The sequence below is a fragment of the Tribolium castaneum genome, chromosome 6 (genome assembly GCF_031307605.1).
Source record: "Tribolium castaneum strain GA2 chromosome 6, icTriCast1.1, whole genome shotgun sequence".
NCBI lineage: Eukaryota > Metazoa > Arthropoda > Insecta > Coleoptera > Tenebrionidae > Tribolium > Tribolium castaneum.
The window spans coordinates 5175644-5198356 of record NC_087399.1 but is presented as its reverse complement, the minus strand read 5'-3'; the positions used below and the strand labels follow the sequence as shown (position 1 = coordinate 5198356).

General features: G+C 36.0%; 1 protein-coding gene across 1 annotated transcript in view; it reads left to right on the top strand.

Moving 5' to 3' along the window:
* The first annotated feature begins 6228 nt into the window (after positions 1–6228).
* Positions 6229–22713, top strand: part of LOC664228 (protein amalgam) — a 38033-nt gene continuing 21548 nt past the window's right edge. The window contains exon 1 of the mRNA XM_008198648.3: positions 6229–6429. Within this exon, the coding sequence (XP_008196870.1) occupies positions 6375–6429 (55 nt within the window). The 5' untranslated portion in view covers positions 6229–6374. The remainder of the gene's footprint in view (positions 6430–22713) is intronic.

Below are 22713 nucleotides of genomic sequence, written 5' to 3'. Positions count from 1 at the left end.
CATACAAACAGCTGTTCTTTAAAACAAAACAGCGTTTGTAATTTGTAAAGATGGGGTCTGTTCTCACCAGGATTTTTCGGCCGTTAGGCTGTAGTCATGAATTGTTTTTCGAAACAGTAAAATGATAGTTTACTTGACCCTTGGAGAAATTTTAATGAGGTTCTTGCGGGTTAAAAAATAAATCTAAAATTCAGAATTCATCCAACGGGGTTGTTTTACGATTGGAAGTGCGATTTATAAGCTTGGCGTACGTGCTGTTCGAAGTTAAATTAACTTCCATGTCCTTAACACACGAAATAAACAAGCACTCGGAAACCTCGATAATTTTCCGACACGTATTATTATTTTATTAGTAGAGCGCCGCCCTCTTCAGTATTCCGTGCATCTCCAGGTATCCTTCACCACGTTAATTGACTCCTTCACTGCCGTTTCCAAACTCTAATGACCTAGGAACCTCTCTGAAAGCTTACGCCGAGAAAATTGCTGGAACGCTAACAGGAAAATTTCATTTGGAGGCATCTCATTAGAAAATCTACCGACTGAATTTAAATAAAGGTGCATTGTTTATAGTGTTAATAAATGAAAAACGCCAGCTTTCCTCATGTTTTGGAGAACTTTATGGTGCTTCAAATCCAATTGTGATGGTGATGTAACCCTTGCATATTCATTTAACGAACACACATTTTAAATAAAAACGCTGATAAGCCAGATGTGCTTTTCCATCTGTAAAGCGAAAATCACTGCACACAATGGGTGCCGGCAAGCGGACAATTTGTTCAACGTTATTTTTCCTATTTTTATTAATGGCAGTTTTTCCATATTCATATCCGCCGACTTTTATCTCTTTCATTGTTCATCTTTTTGGTTTCCATTTATTTTAATGTAATTGCCGCCGCAATTAATCCGCGTACATCACAGAAACTAATCCAGACGGATGACACACATGAATTGATCTAAAACGCCAGCATTTATAAACAAAACTGTTCAAAAGCCAAGCGGTTAATTATTGATTGACACGAAAGAAACTTCTATCAATTCAGATCCAAATCGGAGATTTTTTTGGCCGTTTTTGGCGAAACAAACTAGTGCATTAATCACTCGCCATGTTTCCACTTGTTGTTTATTATACGGAATGCTGAGTTGGTCTAATTTAATAACATGTCCGATGTAGTAAGCGAGTAGTTCTGCACGTCAACTTTTGCTTTATACCGTGCCATTCATCTAAAAAGTTTGCCGGTCCAGATCTGCCATAGATCGTTAGAGTAGATTCATGCCATCAGACGAATAGAGTGATTCAAAACTCCGTTAACTACCCTAGTTTCAAGACAATTGTCTCGCGAAATTTATGAACTAGAGCTTAAACGCTTTTTAGCAAGCGTTACGTAAACGGGAATAAAACGTTCAAGTTGTGCGCTCCGGAGATTGTAATATAATTAGCTACATCTCCAATCTCTGATCAAGTAAATATTTATCGGAGATGCTAGACACGTTCCTAGACGCCCTTCCATAATCGAACCTATCAGTGTTATTAACACGAGTAAGAAAGGTTTGAGTGAGCAATTGCAGAAATCTGAATAAACAAAAACGGAGACTTTATTAATGAATGTTGGAACTGTCCGTCTAGATAATGAGAGTTGTAATTAGAAACAGCACTTAAACGGAGATTAACCTAAGGGATTTAATAATTCAGGCTTGCAACAATGATGAAGAAAGAGTTTCGTATCCTGGGGATCCCGGCACACTCCAAATATTTGCCCAAGTTATTTCAACTTTTCATATATTTTATTTGAAGCGCCGTTAATCTTGGCAAAATCGTTAGGAGGCGAACTAATTACCGTTCGCTTTGTGGACTTTTTCGGACTTCTTCAGCTGCTCCTCGGATAAATATTTAACCCAGCTCAAGGAATTATCGTGTTGTTCGTGGCTCGTAAACGCAACATTCGATCGCAATAAAGGAGATCATCGTGACAAGGGGCCAAAATTGCTAGGGCGGCCGGCCATACATTCGGTTTTAATTTGTAGTAGCGGATCTAATAATGCGGTTAATAAATGTCCCCGGGATGGCTGATTTATTGCGCGGCCGAACTGATTTTTGCGGCGAAGAATATCTTACAGTGCTGTCGCACCTAACGGTCTGCATGCAAATTGACCGAAGATAAGCTCTATTTATAAAACGCTCCGATATAAAACGACATGATGTTGCATGCCCGACAATTTCTATAATTTACGGTTATTACGCGTTTGCGGTAGCGCTACGTTTTGACGTACACTTGTATATCTTTATATGCTAATGCGAATTCTTTCACAATGCAATATATTCGAGGTATAAATAAGAGGTATTAGAACTGCGACGAGGGTAAAATATCGGGTCGGAGGTTAAGCTTGCATTTTAAACCGGCCGCACGTAAAGATACAAATTACTGTACGAGAAACCGTGGCGACTGCTTTATAAGAATTGGGACAATAAAATATAAATCCGATTTATTCGCTGCGAAATGAGCAAAGAGCGCAAACACATTTAAGACCCAAATTTGCAAACTTGGCAACACTCGAAAAATCAAAACTGTGATGTCTTTCATCACAAAATCCAAATTAAAATCCTTCTTGTTTGGATCGATCTTACTTTTACAAAAAAAATGTTCCAAAAAAAATACAGGCTGGTCCAGCCCAACTCCCATCTTCTGTAGCTCAGTTATAATTATCGTTAGAGTTTTGTTATTTTATAGATGTTATTTATACTCTAGGACACATTTCAGGAAATTATTTTTGATTATAAACTAGACAGAGTGTCTTCTTACATGTCTCTTTTTTCAAATCGGTTTAAGGATTACTGTTAAAAAAATAAATACCAAAAAAATCGGTTTCACAGTTTTAGTTTTAAAAATTAATAAAAAAATAGAAACAGAGCTTTTTAATGACATTATTACTTATTACTAGGTAAGTGTTTAAACAAGGTCTAACAGACATATTACGTGCTTTAACTGATTACTATAGAGTGTTTACAATTTATTTCCAAATTTTTAAATTTTTATTTTATTTTATTTTATTTTACTTACTTTAAATGACAACCTCTGTTTATTTTTAGAACGTTTGATGGGAAATTAGGAAATGAACATTGTTTTTGATTACAACTCTAACGTAAATCCTAACACATTCGGAGTTATTTGCCACAAACTTGTTTTGTCAGCAATTTTATTGACAAAAATGAATAAAAGTCAAAGATGGCTCCAACCCTGTTGGAATTAAAAAAAAGCAACATTTTTCTTATTACAACTCTATTGCAAATCCTAACACATTCGGAGTTATTTGCCAAAAACCTTAACCATGTTCCACTTTTAATCATTAGTCATTTTGTTATTGACAGAATCAGTTTTTAGCAAATAACTCCGAATGTATTAGGATATTTACGTTATGATTGTATAATAAAAAGTTGATCGTTTTTTAATTCAGCATCGAACGGTATAAAAATAAATAGGGGTTGCCAAGCAAAATAAAAGGCTCTAAACATTAAACTGTTTGGAAATAAATTGTAAACACCCTGTAGTAATCCAAATAAATCAAACTCACTTAGTAAGTCCCCTAGATCTTGTTTAACACTTACGTAGTAAAAATGTCTTCAAACAAGCACTATTTATATTTTTTATTAATTTTTAAAACCAAAGGTATTTTTTTTTATTTTTATTTTTTAACAGTAGTCCCTAAATCGATTTAAAAAAAACTTTAGGGACATGTAAACAGTTAAAAAGGTATTATGGTATTATAATGAACACAAAAAAATAATAGCTTGCCATTAAAAAAAAATATGACTACGACGTCATACTTTGTATAGTCAAAAATATATTTCTCAAATGTGTCCTAGAATATAAATAAATACCATCTACAAAATATCAAAACTCTAACTTTATTAATAACTGAGCTATAGAGGGCTGGAGCTGAGCTGGGCCACTCTGTATTATTAGATACAGAGTGATTTTTCTAACGGAACACATATGAGTATGAAGAATTCACAACTGAGAATGGAACATCCCGTATCTAAATAAAATTAAAAACCATCCGTTGTTTCTACTTTACGACGTACGAACATTTTACCCTTGTTAATGATAACAAGGGTATATCTCACGACAAAAACACATGTACCTAATACATATTTTTTGTAATATCCAATTTGTTGTTCCATTAAGACCCTTATTCCAATTTCGCTACTTTTACAAAAAGCGTAAGCATTCCATTCAGTCAAATGCCTTCAGAAGTTTATTAGTCCTTTACTAAAAATCCGTCTAGCACCTCCTCATTGCTCTGGCTGAGTATTCCGAACCGCATTGCTATCCGCCGGGTGTTCTAACTCACAATTACGTTCTCTAAACGCGATGATTACGCTGTTGAGCTCCTAAAAGAGCGAATTTTTTGTTCGGCGTTTTCTTTCCGTTGAAACGTTTCCTGTGTTTATTAGTGACCATATTAGTGATAGTTGTATCATCCCATCAGCGGCAGCGTCGCTGACGTTCCATTACCAGTGGCGGACGCTCCCCGAGTTCCCTCGGGAAGTGCGACCTTCTCACTACCGCCGTAATCGTAAATCTTCCAATAATTCATTAAGCTCCTGCAATTACTCGACATTGCACGCCACTCGCTTGCCTCGACTTATGTCAGTGACATTCTCGCCCTGCTATAGCGACCCCGTAATGGCCGTGATAGTCAGTCAGGACAAATATTTGACACGTGTGCCGTCCACAAATTCCCCCAAAAATCAAATTAAGCCCGACAAGATGAGAACGGATCAAAAATTCAAACATTAGCGAGCTTTAGCATGCGAGTTTTTAGCCTACTGCGTGTTGTTTTTGGATTAATTAAATTTAAAAGCAGCAGTTTCGGGTTTGTTTGCCACGTATGGAGGAGTGGAAATGGCGAAATGCTTTTGCCAACAACATGACGTTTGAAGATATTCGTATAGGTAGTTACTAGCGATGAAAGCTGAAAATGAGGCGCCAACTAATGTAAGAGTTTCGCGGGCTCTCAGCTACACCATTCAGTCATAAATTTAGCTAATGAAGCGCAAAATTAATTTCATTTAAATTAACAAAGTGCCAAAACAGTACAGAAATTTCATAACTGAAAGTATCTAAAATTGGCTAGACCTTCAGCAAAACGCGTTTCCACTTTGATGTCTTACCCACATTTTTTATGCGCCACTTTAGTAAGCTACCAAACTAAAGAAATTAAATTCTCTCGTCGTATCGCGCTCTCGACGCGATGAAATATCCTCGGTGTAATCCTAAGATGAATATAAAAATGAGCAACCTTGCAGAGGCAGGTCGCAAATTCATGCGCACAGCGCTTTGTTATTTGGAACCACTCGGGTGATTAAAAAAATTAGAAAAATATGTTGTGGGTATTTAAGGTAAAATATTACTTTCAAACGTAATTTTATACCACAGAAATCAACAGCTTTCGATTTGCGTTCACCCCAAAAAAGTATACCTTTTTTTCTAAAGGAGGATTTTGGTGTTGGAAAACAAAAATTCGAAATTAACCAGTTGTCAGAACAGGTGCTACAGTTCTGATAACAGTAAATAATTTTTGGAGAGGCAGACATTTCCACAAAGGAATGTTGACGATATCAGAAACTGTCATTATTAAACCAGCATCGCGAAAGCGTTTTCCGAGAGAAAGCCTTCGAAAAAGAACGAGCCAATAATGAGATTATCAACGAGCCTCGGCAGAGATTAATTTTTTGAGAACATCGTGAAAGGAACTCTAACTATTTCAATTATATTGTTGGCGACAAGTCGAAAAAATATTAATACCTGATGAAGACAGAAAACTTTTCTTGCTCCCACCAGTTAGATCAATGAACCCAAAGTTCGACAACGACCCGTTTATTATGATTTCCCAAATAAATAAACACAAATTTGAGTCTTTGTTCTTTAAACACGCTGTTAGGCGCACAACGAATTCGCCTCACAATCTCCCATAAATTTGAGGAATGGCAATGATCAGAAAACAGCCCTCTGAGGAAATGCATGAACTTTCGTTCGATTTATGCGCCCAACCGAATATTTGCTGGAATTACCAGCAAATCGTGTTAAACATGACGAGAACTTGTTATACCAAAGTCAACTTGCCACTTACACATAAAACGGCACTTAACAAGGTGACAAACTATCAAAATGAAGTTGGAAGGCGCAAGCGCCTCCCTTTCAACTGTTGATATCCAACCGAAGAGAGTCGCGATATTCTGGCGCACCGAACCCTCCAGTATTTCCCCGGCGTTTGTCTGAAATCTATCGGAGCTTTGGAGGTTTCGGCGCGCTTTCGGCAACTTTCAAACTCGTGAACTGTGCTCTCGAGTGAGAATTGTGAGTGAAACTGTGACAATGTACGTAACGTGTCTCGGGCTAATTAACCTGGTGGTGCTCACCTGGAGCGTAGGTAAGTTCGCGACGTCTTGAGTTTCCATTCGCTGAAATTACAAGGATTGGCGGCCGTGTGCCTACGAATTAATTAATTTGATTTAATTGACATAATGAGCGTTAACTTGAGTTCGAGGTGATTTAATTCGTTTTTAAACCGTGCAGTCGGCGGTGCATGAACTGATTTGATTGATTTTCAAATCCGGAGATATTAATTTATTGCTGCACAATCTGCTCTATTTTTTTTAATAAACAGTTGAAAGCTTTCTCATCTGAAAGTTTTTTTAATTTTTTTTCAGTTTTTTTCAGTTTTGAAAGTAAACATACTTCAAAGTTTACATGTAAACATGTCATTCTGGTAGCTGGAGTGTTAATTAAACAAAAACATTCGAACAGACGTCGAAAAATGGGCCAAAGTCTCAGCCGATGCGATTTGATAATGAGGCTGCTAAATTATAGCCGGTATCACTTAGCTAATAGCTGCGGGATAAATCTTGCTGATACAAATTTATGAGAGCGCTTGTTTCGTCGAAAGACAAATTTCTTCCACCCACATACTCAGCATATTTTGAAACGGAATGGAAAAGACAGTAAAAATATTTTACTTTGCAATCATAGAGTTCGCGGCTCACATTTTTGTCATAATATATTACTGTTATCTCGTACATTTCGGTTCCATTATTTTAAAAATTTCTAGATTTTTCCAATCGAGGTATGAAAAATGTGTTACGTGACTGAAATAAGAGTGAAAATCTAAAAGTGGCTCTAAAACTAAGGGAATTGAAGGCGTATGTGGCTGGGGTAATTTAATTGTACTGTATTTTATGGAATGAAATCTTTTAGAAAATTTAATTTTGTGGGTTGTGGCTTTCCAGCTAATTTCTTCCCGGGGTGGTATTTTGGGTCAGAAGCCTTAAATATTAATTGAAATCGTGGTTCCTGGTTTCATTCATTATTTAAGGCGATTGTGGCTGGAGGAAGATAAATTGTGACAGACAAGTGGAGCCGAGATAATGCGTGTTTTTTGACCCCAGATATACCACTTTTGAGCTTTTAACTGGGAAAAAGATTCATCCTAACAATAATAATTGCAGCTCTTGTTATTACTTTTGAAAGAGTCATTTGCTTGAATAAAAGTAATTTTTTTGCGCTCTTTAAATGGTTGTTTACCTGCAAGTTAACGAGTAACGACTTGCAAGTTGTTTGTTTATTGACTCTTATTGCTTGCCCGTTATGAGTGTAACTTTTCCCAACTACAAAGCTCAACTTGCAATTTGCAATATTGGACTTGAAAGCAACGCAAAAATAAACTCAAAGTATGTTCAATACGCACAGTTCCAGTCTTACCAACTTGAATGCTTCACTTTTGATTAGATTAAAAAGTCTGCTTGATCTAGCAAGTAATCAATTATTGTTTTATGACCGACTAGGTCAGGGATGCACATTTATTATTCTATTTACCAATTTTCAATAAAAAATGTAATCAAATTTGAATTATGCAGTTATTTTTGAATCGATAGTTGAACCTAAGCAATTCAGTCAACAACATTTATAAAAATTTCATGACCGTCGACTTAATCTTTCTCCAGAGAATACAACTTTTTATCGCTCATGTTGCTTATGCATATTTTAAACTATTTCTGTTTTAATAATTTACGGAAAATTTGCTGAAATTTAGAGCAGCTCACGCCAATACGTCACGCGTCCGAGAGAAATTGTGAAAATTTAATTTAAGCTTTATTTTTTTTAATCGAATCTCAGAAAAAAAATCCGGAGCGCCTCATGATGAATGGCAGTTTGTTTGAGGAAAAAATCGTAGCTTGTCACTTCATCGCGTGAATAGTCGGGTGGTTCCCCGTGTCAGATCTTGGGCATTGTCTGCAATAAAGCGCCGAGGTTGGCAACCTGACCAATCTATTCACCCCAATGGATGCATGGAGCTTCCGTCCGCCCATGTGTCAGTCCAGCGGATGCCGTCCGACACCATTCCAACGTGCGGTTTCTCTGCCAATTTGGCATCAACCACTACTCCCAACACTAAATGCGTGAAATTTCCGACCCGTGCCACTACCCTAAACAGATGTGGCGGCTGTTGATGAAAAAGCCCGCATTACAAACCGCACATTAAAAACTTAAGTACCTCCGGCAAAAAGAGCAACTGTTTGTGCAACTTGCTTTGTCCCGGGATTAAAACGGATTTATTCCGACCCGGGCGATGATTTTTTCACTATTTCTCCACGATGGTAAATAAAAGTTTATCGGCTGTGAAGAGACCAACATGTTTGTGGACGGAATAAAGTCGGCTTTGTTTGGCGGATTACGGGCAAATGTGTTGGGAGTTAACGCTGGGACACATCTGCGATTTTTCAATGGAACACCTTGTAGCGCCCCATGCTAGGCCCGGCAATGAGATTTTAATTAGGGGATTTATTACTTCAATTAAATTTCATCTGCAAATAAGGCGGCTGTTATTAACCAAATTAATGTTAAAGGCCTGTACTTAATAATGAACGAAAGGAACAAAGGGTTAAAGTAAGAACGGAGAATTTACGACTGTATCAGCTGCTAACGGCGGGGAACAAAAAACACAAGTGGAGGCTTTAAATCGGAGGCCCCTCATACATTTTATGACCATTTATAATAAATCGATTTTTTGGTTTGTAGGACATATTATGTACAAATATTAACCGATCCCTAGGTCCTGTGGGATTATCATCACATAACAAATCTCCCATTGCTGGAGGGTAACCTATCTTAATCGTGACAATATGGCTTTGGAACGTTCGTACAAACTAAAGCTGGCTGTCACAGTTCACTAGCCATAAATCCCTTCCTTCTCTTTTCTGATTATAAAAGCACAAGATCAGTGGCCATTGCTAGGAAAGATCGCGAATTAAGCGAGTTTTAGAGGTTTTCGCTATTGATGACTTAAACTATCCGGAGGGATAATGAGGTCAGATGAAGCTCGAATCATAAGTGGTTGGAAGCGAGTCCACAAATGGGGCTTCATTTTGCTGAAGCTTCAAGGAGATTTGCTTGTTTCAACAAATATAAATTTTATTTTACATGATTAGCAATTTTTTTATGACCACATTACCAAATCTAATCCTCATTAAAAATGCACGACATGCTTTAAAGCTTAGCTTTATTGTTACACATACGTAGTAATATAAAATTCACTATTTCTAGCTTTTTAAATTTTATATTCTTTCAGGAAAATATAACATGATAACTTGCAATTAAAGTTAGAATTCCTTTCCAAATGCTACATTATAACAAAATGGGACATGTATTTTAAAACTATGCGTCTTTATCAGGAATTTGAAAAATTAAATTTTTTGAAGGCATTTAATCACAAAAATTTGGAGGGTACAAAAACGCAAACTCTAATTTATTCAACAATTTTGGCTTTGTTTGAAAATAAATGTGTTGTGTGCATGCTTATCTAGGTACAGTCGCGATCAAAAAGAATGACACCCCTAAAATCGCAGTCATATATCTCTTCGATATTTATTTATTTAAACACCACCTTAAAAAAATTGCTACAAAAAAATTGCTACACTTTAAACGAATTCTTTTTCTAAAGTTACATTTGTGTGACTTTATACAGTCATTATATTATTTTATTATATTTCTAATTGACAATACAATTATCTGTATTATGAAATAAAAATTATTATTATTATTATTATTATTATTATTATTATTATTATTATTATTATTATTATTATTATTATTATTATTATTATTATTATTATTATTATTATTATAAAACGCTTAATGTGTACGTTTGGCTAGTCTATAAACTAGGTGGATATTATGTAACCTAGCAGGACAATTTACAAACTAACTTGTTTGTTGAAACTTATGACTTAAAATATTTTGCTTGTATTTTTGCTATCCGGTCTGGTTAGCTCGGGTGTTATTCTTTTTGATCGTGACTGTATATCGTAGCTATACAAATGTTACAAAGTTGTATGTTTTTCTAAAAAATATACAAGGTGAATCTGCTCAAACAAATTTTTTTCGGTATCACAAAAACGAATAATCACACAGAAACCAATTCAGTTTAACAGAAAGTGTTTGTGTAAAACTACGAATCAGAATAAAAAAAATGTTTTTTTTAATTTATCCTTCAATTAAATGATCACGTGACCGAAATGAACAAAGATTGGTGTTAACTTTTAACAACGAATTAAATTTTATAAAGCTTTCTATAAATAAACCGGCCCTCAATGCTTTAATGCATTAAATTTATTTATCTCCAACTCTCAAAACGAAAATTTCGTTCCGGCCAAATAAAGCTGATTGGCCATTTGTTCCTCCGACCAGTATTTGCGAGCGTGTAAAATAAATTTAAGATCTCATTTAGTAAGTTGCCGCGAATCGTTCTTTAGATGACGGTATAAGGGCCCGACTCGCGGTGTTATAAATAACGTCTAGTAGAAGGCAACCCAATTCAATTTTCTACAAGGAATCTCTTCGGCAACTCCATAATTTTCACATGTTTTAAAGCGTCCACTGGAAAATTCATTACGGCCACCTTTAAAAATTCCGGTCTGTTTTTCTCCATTCCGGGAAATTACGGCCGACATAAAAACACGAGTAACGAATTTACATGGAAGACGATCGAGAAATATGAAGTGAGCGGAAACTGAAGCAATGACTCACGTTTCGGGGGTCGAGTTGCGTCCCCTGGGACCTCGCGCTTCCCAAATGAATAAATAATAGGTAACATTTTGTTTACGGGGGAAGATAAGTACAGCGCTATGAACTTGACGGGGTTCGAATTCAATTATCCGCGCACGCAAATCACAATAACTGGTTTTATTTTCGAGAATTATTTAGATTTATGGATGTTTCCGAACTGTTTCGCCGAGCTTTTTATTTATTGACCGAGCTGGTATTCCTTCCTGTAATCCCACATTAATACCCGAGACACTCGAGCAATTAGGGCTGAGTCATTCCGACACTTCATTGCATTAAAAAATATCGGCGAAATTACGGGAACAATAACCCCTCCATTAATTACATTCCTTCGCTCACACAAGCTGTTCGAAAAAATCTTGTCCACTTAATAAGGCTTGATTGGGGCACGTGGCGACTGCACGCCTGTAAATTTCGCTGTCAGAAGACAAAAAGGCCCATTAAAACGAGCTTTACAATTGGGTTCGATTTCCATCACCCTCTTTGTTGCAAATAATGTGGGACAAAAGTGCTGTTTGCGATGAGAAACGGGACAGGACGTTACAGATGGAGAGTAGGGAAATTGATGATGTTGGGGCTGCTGATTACGTATATCTGTGCTGAAGCAACAGATGCTGCAAAGTCACAAAGTAAAACGCCATAAATAATACACGCGGAATGAGCTAAAGAACTTCTTTGAAAATTCCTCGCTAATCTGCCGGGAATCGTACTAATTGAATGCGTTACCTGGACTAAAAACGCATGAAAGCCATGAAAATAGGGATGCATTCTTTATTAATTAAATCTGTAAAAGCGGTGGAGCTTTGGAAATGGAGCTTACGGGCTTTCGACTCTTTTGTGCAAGACATGCAACGTACAACAATTACTTTTACCTACACTTTGTTTCACAAAAATTTACTTCAAATCTTACAAGCACAGTACTCCTAGATTTGAACTAACCGACTTTAGTCCCAAAGTAAACGTGGAAATTTAGTGTCTACACGTTCAAAATCAACAGGAATTTAATTACTTGAGAAAGCTCCGGCAGTAAGCTCAAGAAATGATGAATTTCGGCAATTCAAATAACAGTGTTGTTGATGCCCCATCGCGAGTTTATGAGCCTTGGGATTGTTATAGTTGGGTTCGCCTTATTTTATTTATATAAAAACCGTCTTTGTTTCCATTACCGTTTATTACTTTTTTTATTCGCCTAGATCACGTCATCGTAAAACTTTGCCGTTTGCCGAATACCTGGCCTGAACAAAGCGCATGTTCGTGGAAAGCTCGCGTAAAAGACACTTAATAAGATAATGAATACATCAAAACACGGATGGAGAGAATTGAATTTTCACTCTAGTTTCTAAGCCCGCCGTGCACCGGAAATTAGGCGAGAGATGTCAGAAACAGGCTCGATAAACTCGCAGTCGTGCTATTTTGCCTTCACTTCGGCTGTCTGTCAGAAAACGCTCTACTCCTTGAACTCTTGAATATCAAGCATTCACATGTGCGCTTTCCTCGGGCTAGCTGCGAATTAATGGATTTCCCTGTTAATTTTTGTGACTTGTTTGTGTTTCGAACTCTTGAACTTTCGACGATTGGAAGCAATTAAAGCGCTGTGCTGGATTAAGCCGAAACTAATCGATTCGCTCTGCTTCGATCCATCTGCCACTATTGTCAGCATCCAAATTGAAATTCGTCGCGCGGTTGCTTTTAAAATGCACCCGAAACATTGTAATTAGAGGGAAAATGGAGCTTTCGTTGGAAATTTAGTTCTTTGGCGGGGGTCGGACCCATAAACTGAAATTTGTTTATTCTCAGAGGTGTCATTCCCACATATCATCATTAGTTCGGTTTTTTGGCACGGCTGAATAATGGGGATTAAGCCAAACTTTTGGGTCGGTTGGTACCCGACTATTGTAAAAATGTCCAAAATTATTGTTTCTCATCAAAACCACAAAAACAGACATCAGATACAGTTTCTATACGTAATGGCGCATTATTGATATTACAAAATTTATTACCCCAGTGCACAAGCACATTTCCATCTTTACATTACTATTATCGGTGCATTATCGTTTATTACTATTAGAGTGGACACGCATTAGAGGGATGCTTGAGAACTGCCATCAAAAACATTTGGTTTTGTACCATCCATAAGCCATTATTTTCTACAATGCATTTCGTGCTGATTGTAATAGTGGATAAAATAATAAATTCATTTGGTCTTTATCCACAAACGTCTATTGCCTCAATTTTCGTCACAAAAGTGTAAGCAATAATCAATACTCAGAGCGGCTTACTCTAAGTGTTGCTTAAAATATTGAAAGCTCGGCGATACCGTTAGCTTATCTTAATGGTCACAGTAAGCAGTATCCAATGGTTTCCCATTTTTGCATTTAACACTCACGACCAGTAAAAATGTCTTTGTTATTTGTCTCTATGTGCGCTAAGATAGGAACACCCGAATGGAAATAAATTATTTCCGTTCGCATCGACCAAATAAAATGGAATTTATCGGCAGGCGAAATCAAATAAATCTTTTATTTAACATTTTATCCACTCGGGGTGCACACATCGGACTTGTGGTTTATCAAGTGATCTTTCGATGCCGCAGCTAATTAATTTTGATGAATGACGTATGTATTTTAAGCATTTTGCTTATCTTTTCTTGGAGGCGTGAGGATATCTCACGAACAGACGGCCGGGGTTCAAGTGGCAGTGTTAATTGATGAACTTGGTGGAAGAATTTGCCACCCGGTCTATAAATTCTAGCCAAGGAGATCGGGATTATCTTTTGAATAATTGGCAATGTTCTGGAGACGCTCTGTCAATCTTAATAGACTCATCCTAGGTGCCAATCAGCGGGATTTGGAGCAATGTTTCGGCAATGAAAATTTTCAACGAGCTTGGAAGCAGGCTATAACCGCTGACACTTCAAATTTACGGTCTAGTAATTAACACCGTTTGGGGATGTGTTAGTTGACACAAAGGAAAATATGATTTCATAAAGCTTCTTTATTGTACGTAAATTAGGACAGAAGGGACTATTTTTGTCGGTGGGTTTTCATGTAGATTGGGGACTGATATGTAAGCGGAGGCGGTACTTTCTAACCTTCTGATTACGTAGCATTCACATAGATAACATAAAAAATTCATGCCGGAGTAATTACTATTTGTGGAGGTTTATTTTTATATAAGCTGAGTTAGTCGTTAAACCTCGTCATTACTTATTTGTTTGAATTTCCATTTATGTAATTTGTATATTTGTGTATTAATATTCTAAAAATAAAACAACATATTAATTAATAGTTTATTATTTTATTTATACCCAACTCAGAGAAGTGGGGTACGAGTATGACAATTACGTCGGTTGCTCAAAACAGTTTCCATTTTATTGCTTTGGGAGTTTGTCAGAACAATTCTTTTATATGCGTCTAAATGTCTACAAACTCCTGCGATACGGAAGCCCGATTGTAGTTAATAAATCTCGAATTTAGTTAGTGGTGGGTTTTACATGAGAGATACTGTTTATGTCGAATAGAAAGTTTTAAAAGTTTGATAAAGGCCAGTATCTGCTACTGACGTGCTGTTACATTTATTCCAAAGGTGGATATTATTACTTCAGATTCCACGCTAGAAAATGTACAAAAATGCAATGATAAAATAAACAACAAGATTTTCGCATTGCTGATGAAATGAGGATAATAGTGATTTTGTAATTTTCAACATTTTGGAAAGGCACTCCTGAAAAATCTTGTTACCTCTATAGAAAAATGGTTTTGTTTGTAAATAAATCCATTAGTGAGCGTAGAATGCAGCATTGTTGTATGTTTTATAATGGAATACCCGACTTTGTGAAAATACACAAGATTATTAAAAACATTTCCTGCGCCAACAAAGCCTTGTTTCGGCTGACGCAATAATATTTTGTCAGTTATCCCGTATTATCTTGTCCGAGCTACAAACCCATAATAGCAATTCATGTGTTGGTTTGATTTATCCGTTTTGATTTTTATTCCGTTATATTGTTTGCTTTAGTTATAGCACATTAGCAGAATCAATCGACGTTGGAAACCGTATTTAGCTTATATTTTGCCGGCCACAAAATCAACACGGCTCCCAATTTCGCCTCATATTACCCGACTAATAAATCAAGCTAATACGCGAAATTAGAAAAAGTTCCTCCTCTTTATGTGGGAACTGGGGCTAGGAATTGGCCGCTCAACAATCTGCTCATTGTTCAGGTCGCGTGCAAAAGCATGTGCGACATGAATAACCGTTTCCATCTTGCTTTCACCCTCGTAAATCAAATAATTACATGGGGAACAATGCGCGAATCTAGATGTAATCCGGTTAATTCTGCCCACGGGCGGCCACCCACAAATCGATCGAAAATTATTTTATTGGAAACGGCTTGGGAATATCCACACGTTAGCGAGGTCTTTCCTAATCGAGAAGAAAGCGTGAAATTAAGCAAAAACCTTTAAGGAGATTGGCTCCAAAGTACAAAGTGTCAAATGTCTGAATCTCACGGCTTCGTTGCCTGAAACTAAGGCTGGCGGAAGATCGAAACGGAGAGAACCTCAGGTGTTCGAATTCTCTTTTTAATATCTCAGACGAAACTTACTTGTTAACGCCGGGAAGTTAGACACGTATGCTTCTTATGCCTTGAGGGTGAAACTCAAGTCCATTGCGTCAGGCACACCACTGATGTTTAATTAAAACTCATACAGGGTGTACGTCTAAACCCCACATTAAAAGTATTCAAGTTCTAGTAAAGGTAAGTATTTGAAAGTTATCAACTTTTTTGTTTTAAATGAAAAACTATGTTTTTCACTGCGTTTTTGGATTAGTTAAGTTATTTTAAGGCCGTCTTTGTTAGCTTTTCCTATACCTAAGTTTAACCTTTTTCGAGTTATTTAAGCTTTTTTGAAAATTTTTGGATTTGCATTTGTCACTTAAAAAATCGGCAACTCTCTTAGTTTTAGGGATTTCAAAATTATATTTGGAGAATTAAAAGAAGGAGTCTATATCTATTCGTCAGTGTGTTCAAAATTTGAAAAGAATTTAATAAACGCAAAAATTTTAAGATTAAGTTTGGACAACTTTAAGTACCCATAAGTTAATTTTTTTAAATGGGATGTCTCAATTTTTATCTTACTAGGTGGAGGAGAATTTTTTCTGCGCCGATCTGTATTAGTATCCCCTATACCTATCTGTGATAGTTTTCAACCTATGTTGTTTTTTTTTGACATTGTAAAAATTTTCTTACAACAGCTATTTTTGCATAGTTTGCCATAAAAAGATTTCTGATTAATCAAACAACAAACTCTGTTCAAAATTGTATTGTCCGTCTTGTGAAAATAAAATAAATTTATTAAAAAAAATATTTTTTACATTTTTTCTCTCCTTTCTATGACAACTTATGAGATATGGCCTATGGCTAATGAATTTCTAATTTCAACAAAAAGTTTTTGTAACTAAATATTAACCATACGTATAAATAATCCTAATACAGTTCGATGCAGAATTAAAGTCTCTACGATTCAATGAAATAAAACTTGGCATTTCAATTGAAAAAAGTGAGTTATGGGTGCTTGAGGTTTTAGAAACTTAACTTCAAACATTTGGAGTTTGTTATTTCTTTTTTATAAATTTGAAAACACCAAAGGAAAAATCTAGGCTTTGTCTTTGTCTAAAAAATATTTCTGAATTAAAAAAAATGGTAGAGTAAAAGTGGAAGGTGCATATTCAAAAAAAAAACTTTAAATATTTCGTAAACTGCTAAATTTAAGTATAGAGAAACCTTATGAAAACTACCTTAAAATAACTCTAGTAATCTAAAAAACGCATTAAAAAATATAGCTTTCCATTTAAAAAAAAAAGGAAGTTGATAGTAACCAACTTGAAAATATTTTCATTGAGCTAAGAGATTATGGTTATATACAAATTTTCAGATAACTATTATTATTAGAACTAGCAGTACTTCCAATGTGGGGTTTAGACGGAACACAGTATAACAATCGTTAAAACTAGCCTAATTTTTTGTTAAGCTGAACTTCTAACGAAAGTAAATTAAAGGATTAATTGATTTGACATTTAAAAAAAGTTGTAAGGGTGCACGGCCAGTTGTCGCCCTGTCGGGGATTGGTGGATACCGACAAAAACAACAAAAACTCTCCTCTTCTCTTAATGTAGAAAATAAGATAAATTGTTTAGAGATTGATTAATTCTAGCTTTGCTCGACCTAAATGTACTTATCTGTGATTAACCACAAATAATTGCATTACAAATTAAATCTTAATCACATGAATTTACCCAAGAAAGATTCGCTATCTCCTGTGTTTTGTGATTTTTAAATAAGCTTGCTTGAAATGAAGAAAAATAATCAAACACATATCTATAACGCGAATTCGTTCAATTTGGAAACACAATACGTTTAGTGGGTCCCTGAGCGCTTTTTTCAGTCGCTTTCCCCCGAATAGATCTACAAGAGTACGTTGTTCGAGATCTATCAAATTTATCTGGTTGGCTCTTTCAGCGCGCATCCATTATACCGAAAAAGTCGTCTTATACCCGGCCTATAATATATTTATCAGCACCTCGCCTGGCTAGACACGTCCTCCCGGAAGCAAGTTTGCAAGAGGTGACGAAGGACTACTTTTTTCACGTCCGCGCTTCATTAAGAGCCCTACTCCATTAGGAAGACACTGATATATGCAAACACACAGGAAAGCTCTTTGCATACATTAATACCCAACCTGAAGCCCGTAAAATCATGCCACTGAAAACATCTATAGACGTGTTAGAAAAAACGCTTTAATTCAACCAAACGTCTTTATTTTACGAGAGCTTTCAACTGCGGAAAATGCACGCTTGCAGATTCGTATCGCACGCCTTGGAGCAAGTCGATTTCAATTTATAACATATTTTAAATTGTATTTTTATTTAGAGACGATTCAGCGTTTGCCTTATTCGACACCTTTCTGACACGGTTGAAGCAAGTGTTTTTTCAGTAAATTAATATCACGTAAAGCTGGTTCGATCTACCAGGAATTTGAAATAACTACCTGAAAACATCATTTAGGTGCATTTTTTAATTAATTCAAACGTGCAGTAAAACGCAATTTATATTGTTTGAGTGGAGCTTACTCAAAATTCTGTGCAAAATGTAATTAAAATTGACGAGTTGTGTTCAGGACGCAGTTGCCACGGTTTACGTTTTAACTCAGTGACAAAGTTTTGAATATGTATTTAGTTTTAAACTCCACATGTAATTGGGTTTGGTAAACATGCACAAATAATAATTTTTTAACAAAAGCAGTTATAATAATAAACAAACTCGTTACAGTAACTTCTTTAAAAATTGCAAAAAAGCAGGGAGTAATTTTGAGAGTTTATCTAATGGATGGAGCAAAAGAATTTCGAGTTCAACGTCCGCTTCCAATATGTTTGGATTTAGATCCTCAAATATTTAACTTTACTCTATCCTTGTATTTCGCTTCATACATCATATCCTTCACCAGACCATCAAACAATCTCGCCTTTCTGTTAGCTCTGTGTCCAAATTTCAGTTATTTGGATTGTAGAACCATTAACCCTTCTCACACTGCACTATTTTTTTTGGGCTTAGACAATTCTTACGTTTTCGTCCTGAATGTGTAATGTCGGTATTTATAGCAAGAATGGGTATTTTCGTCTCCTGGTTCTATTTTTAAGCCTTCCTGTAACATCGAACCGAACTGACCATTCGAACGCGATGGCATCGCATTAAAAGGATAATCGGGCGTCCGATAATGTGAAATTTTAAATTTGGAGAGCGCACTGTCCGAGGTTTACGTCAGCAAAACGTGTTTGTAGTCACGTGAAATTGTCGTTACCGAACGTGCACGTAATACCTAGACCAACTTATGATCCGTTTAGTTCAGCCAGACTGAAGAGATTTACATATTAGAGGGACACTTAAAGGAATAAGTCTCCTGTATCCTCTTATTATCGCAAATTTGCCACTGGCGCTGTCCTATTTGAATATTATTGGGCCAGCTTCCAAACTTTGCTGCCACACATTTTTTTAATTTGTTTAACAACTCCACAGGATATTTTATCGCTGCCATAAAATTTCTTTAATGGATATTCAGAGATGAGATATTATTTCACGGAAAGGGGATTAGATGTCATGTCATATTTTACATCCGGAATTTCTCCTTCGAAGAATTTAATTTGGATGTTTTGTCTGTTTTGATTTTTAATAACAGGAGCACAAACAACATTTAGCAACTTTGTAGAATCTTTTGTTAGGAGAGACCAGTAATTCCGATAATTGACCGGCAAGTAGTCATTTGACCTGTTTCGTCCCGAGAGCCCGGTATTAATTATTATAGCACAAAACCACTTGCAATTGTGATATATGAGTGCATTTGTGATATCCAATTAAAACTTTATTTATTTCATTAAAGGACGTCTAAGAAAGGAAAATTCAATTTTTAGCAAACAAGTACGGAAGGTTTCATGCGAGGCAAGTTACACAAATTACGCTCAGGAGCATGTTTGCCTGAATTTAAATATCTAAAATTGAAGACGCAAATTGAAGTCGCTCTGAATTATTTATAACTAGGACTTGGGTTATCTTCGAATCGTTAAACAACGCAAGATCTTGTGTTTGATCTGAAATATTGGAATTGTGTCTGAGTTCGTGTAAATAAATTGTGTAAAAGGCGCTTGGAATTAATGAGTTATATTTCTGCCAGGGCCAAGCGGGTAATGACTGTAACTCGCGTTATGCCTACCTTTGAATCAATAAAAATAATTTATTGATGGACACAAACCCATCAGCGCAAACGTCACGCAATTATTCTTAGGATCTCCTAACAATTTCAATTATTGATTGGATTAAATATTAAAACTCATCATTATTGAACTCAATGTACCGTCGCTCCCAATTAGATAAATGCATACCATTCCATTTTGCTAATTTTTTTATTGCAAATTGAATCGAACTAACTCTGATACTGACCGTTTGCGCTGGCTATTCATCCAGTTGGCCCCCCTTATTTTAATTTACAGCCATTGTTAATAAATCCTACAAATAGAGTAACGTATAACGGTGTTAAGTGTGAGCCATCAGCCTCCACCCTTGTGACAACTCCATAAATTCTGTCACTGCAAACAATACAAAGGGTGCATAAGCCCGAGCTCACCCTCATGCCCTCAAGTTATTTTTTAAATTCCCCAAAAATGTGATAGGGTCGGATATTTACAAACATTGTTTCGAGACATCATCCCGAAAATTGCCAAAAATGTGATATTGAATATTGATAGAATCCCACTTGTTTTACAAAGATGAAAAATCAGCCACGGTTTGGTTTATACATCGACGATTATATTGATGTTCGGTTTATAATAACCGACTGCATGTCGAATGAAATGTTTTGAATGGGGATGTTCATTATTTAGGTGTCACATGTCAATAAGTGTTGGTGAATGTGTCGGGGCTCTTTATCGCAATTAACTCCTAAATGTTGCCATGACTGCGTTTTTGAAATGGAAGTGCAGTAAGAAAACTCTAGGGGGAAATTTAATAAAATGACATGTTTGCTTATCTAAAAGATATCGCTGTTTTCGCAGAATCTAGACTGGAAATGTTGGTTCTAGCGAATGTTATAAAGATCGAGTGAAAACACAAACAAATAAAATAGGTACACATACACGAGCAATGTAAAAACTAATCGAATTTCTTGGTTTTTTAAGGACAGTTGTCTTAATAAATAAAAAATGAACGAGCTTTGAGCCTATTTTGCGAAACCAGTACCGTTAGTTTTAATAAAAGTAAATTAGAGCTGATTCCCGAGGGTTAATTTTGATTTAGGCGGCCGTTAATTAAACCAATTTACAAAAGCAGACGGATGTGTTGCATTAACGTGACATATAAAATAATGAAATATACGGCGGTCCACTCTGGATTCCAAACTTTTGATGAAACACTTTCATGCGAATATCTCGTTAGTTGGCCCTCTAAATTATTTTTAGAAGACCCCATTCTCATTAAACTTTATTTAAGTTTCATACACAAAAGCCTACAAAGTCGCTGCTCCGCATTTGATCCCTTTCACCAGCGGAATTTCTTAATTTGAATATTTGAAACGTAAAGTTTTTAACTTTGAGTTACTTGGGCTAGTGTCCTAACACAATTAACTTGTTAGTAACAAACAGCAAACAATTATGTTATTCCGTAAAGCAACATCTGGACATGGTTTTTTCCACAAATTGCCAATTTGCATGAAATCAGGGCAAGATAAATGCAAGCGGAACAATAACAATTAATTCTTAACGAGTCATTCTAACTTTTTCTCAAGGGCGTAATTAAAGGAAAATTGAGAATTTTACAAGCCCTTTGTGCGATGCTTTACACTTTATTTTACTTTAGCGGACGTAAAAAGCATTAATAAAACTGCACAGACTGCCGGTTAGTTTGTGGTAAAATTCAAATCAACTTTACGCAAGTAAATAGTTGACGAAATGAGGGGTCATTTTTTGGTCCCTAGTGTCCGGACAAATTAGGGCTTGCTGCGAAAATAATTTAGCCTTCATCAATTACCGCGTTTCGAAATTCATCACAACGGCTTAAGCCCTCCAGATATGTGAAAATCGTTGATTAAACGTAAAAAACTTTTACAGAATTTTTTTGTTTGTCCACTCGACGTAATTGATGGACAGGGTATCGAACGGTCGGATAAAATATTCTGATCGTAACCGAATTTTCCCGGACTAATTAGGTTTCGTGATAAATAAATTAGAAAAGTTTTTTCAAGATTGAAATATCCAGCGCGTCTCAGCTTTAACCGACATAAATCAGGAAAATACTAAAGGCAGGTGCATTGTCTTGTCGTTTGGTATTGTAGGCACAGACACAATAAAATTGTTAATACAGTTTCTTTTGTTGGTTCCTTGATAATGCATCGCTGGTTTATTAGCCACCTTAATTTATGTACGCGTCGGGAGCACATTTCGGGCTTTTGTGCCTTAAAAGGATTTTCTATGGAAAATAGCTTAAGCATAGTGATGTATCAATACAGTGTTGACGTGTATCAGCATTCTGTGTATAAATAGTGTATGGTGTCAAGACTCGCCGCCTATAACTCATTCTGACACGTGGAAGGTAAACCATCCCTTATGTTGTATTTTTACAAAACTTCCTGTTTACCGTTTTATTTGTACTTCGTCCCAAATTTATTAACCTTTTCCTATGTTCTTTATTTGTCGAACGCGGAACAATAAATTCGCACCTAAAACCCATAACAGGACGATAATTTTCGTAAATTATTTTACGCGGGAAATTGAATGGGGCCGATTCAGCCGGAAAATAACAAATCTTTCATTTCAAGTTATGTAACTGAAACGGCCAGCGCTTTCGGTGACCAACAGCCGGCAAAAAATACGACCATTGGGAGCAAATGGATTTCCACAATATTGGAAAATATACATGTTTTCGTTCGGATTTAACAAAAACGTAATCGTGAATAATATGACAAGAGTATCGCGAAAATAAATCATCTTTAAAAACTCTAATTTATGCAATAAATTCAATTTTCTGCGGTCACTGCTCATCGCATATGCTCCA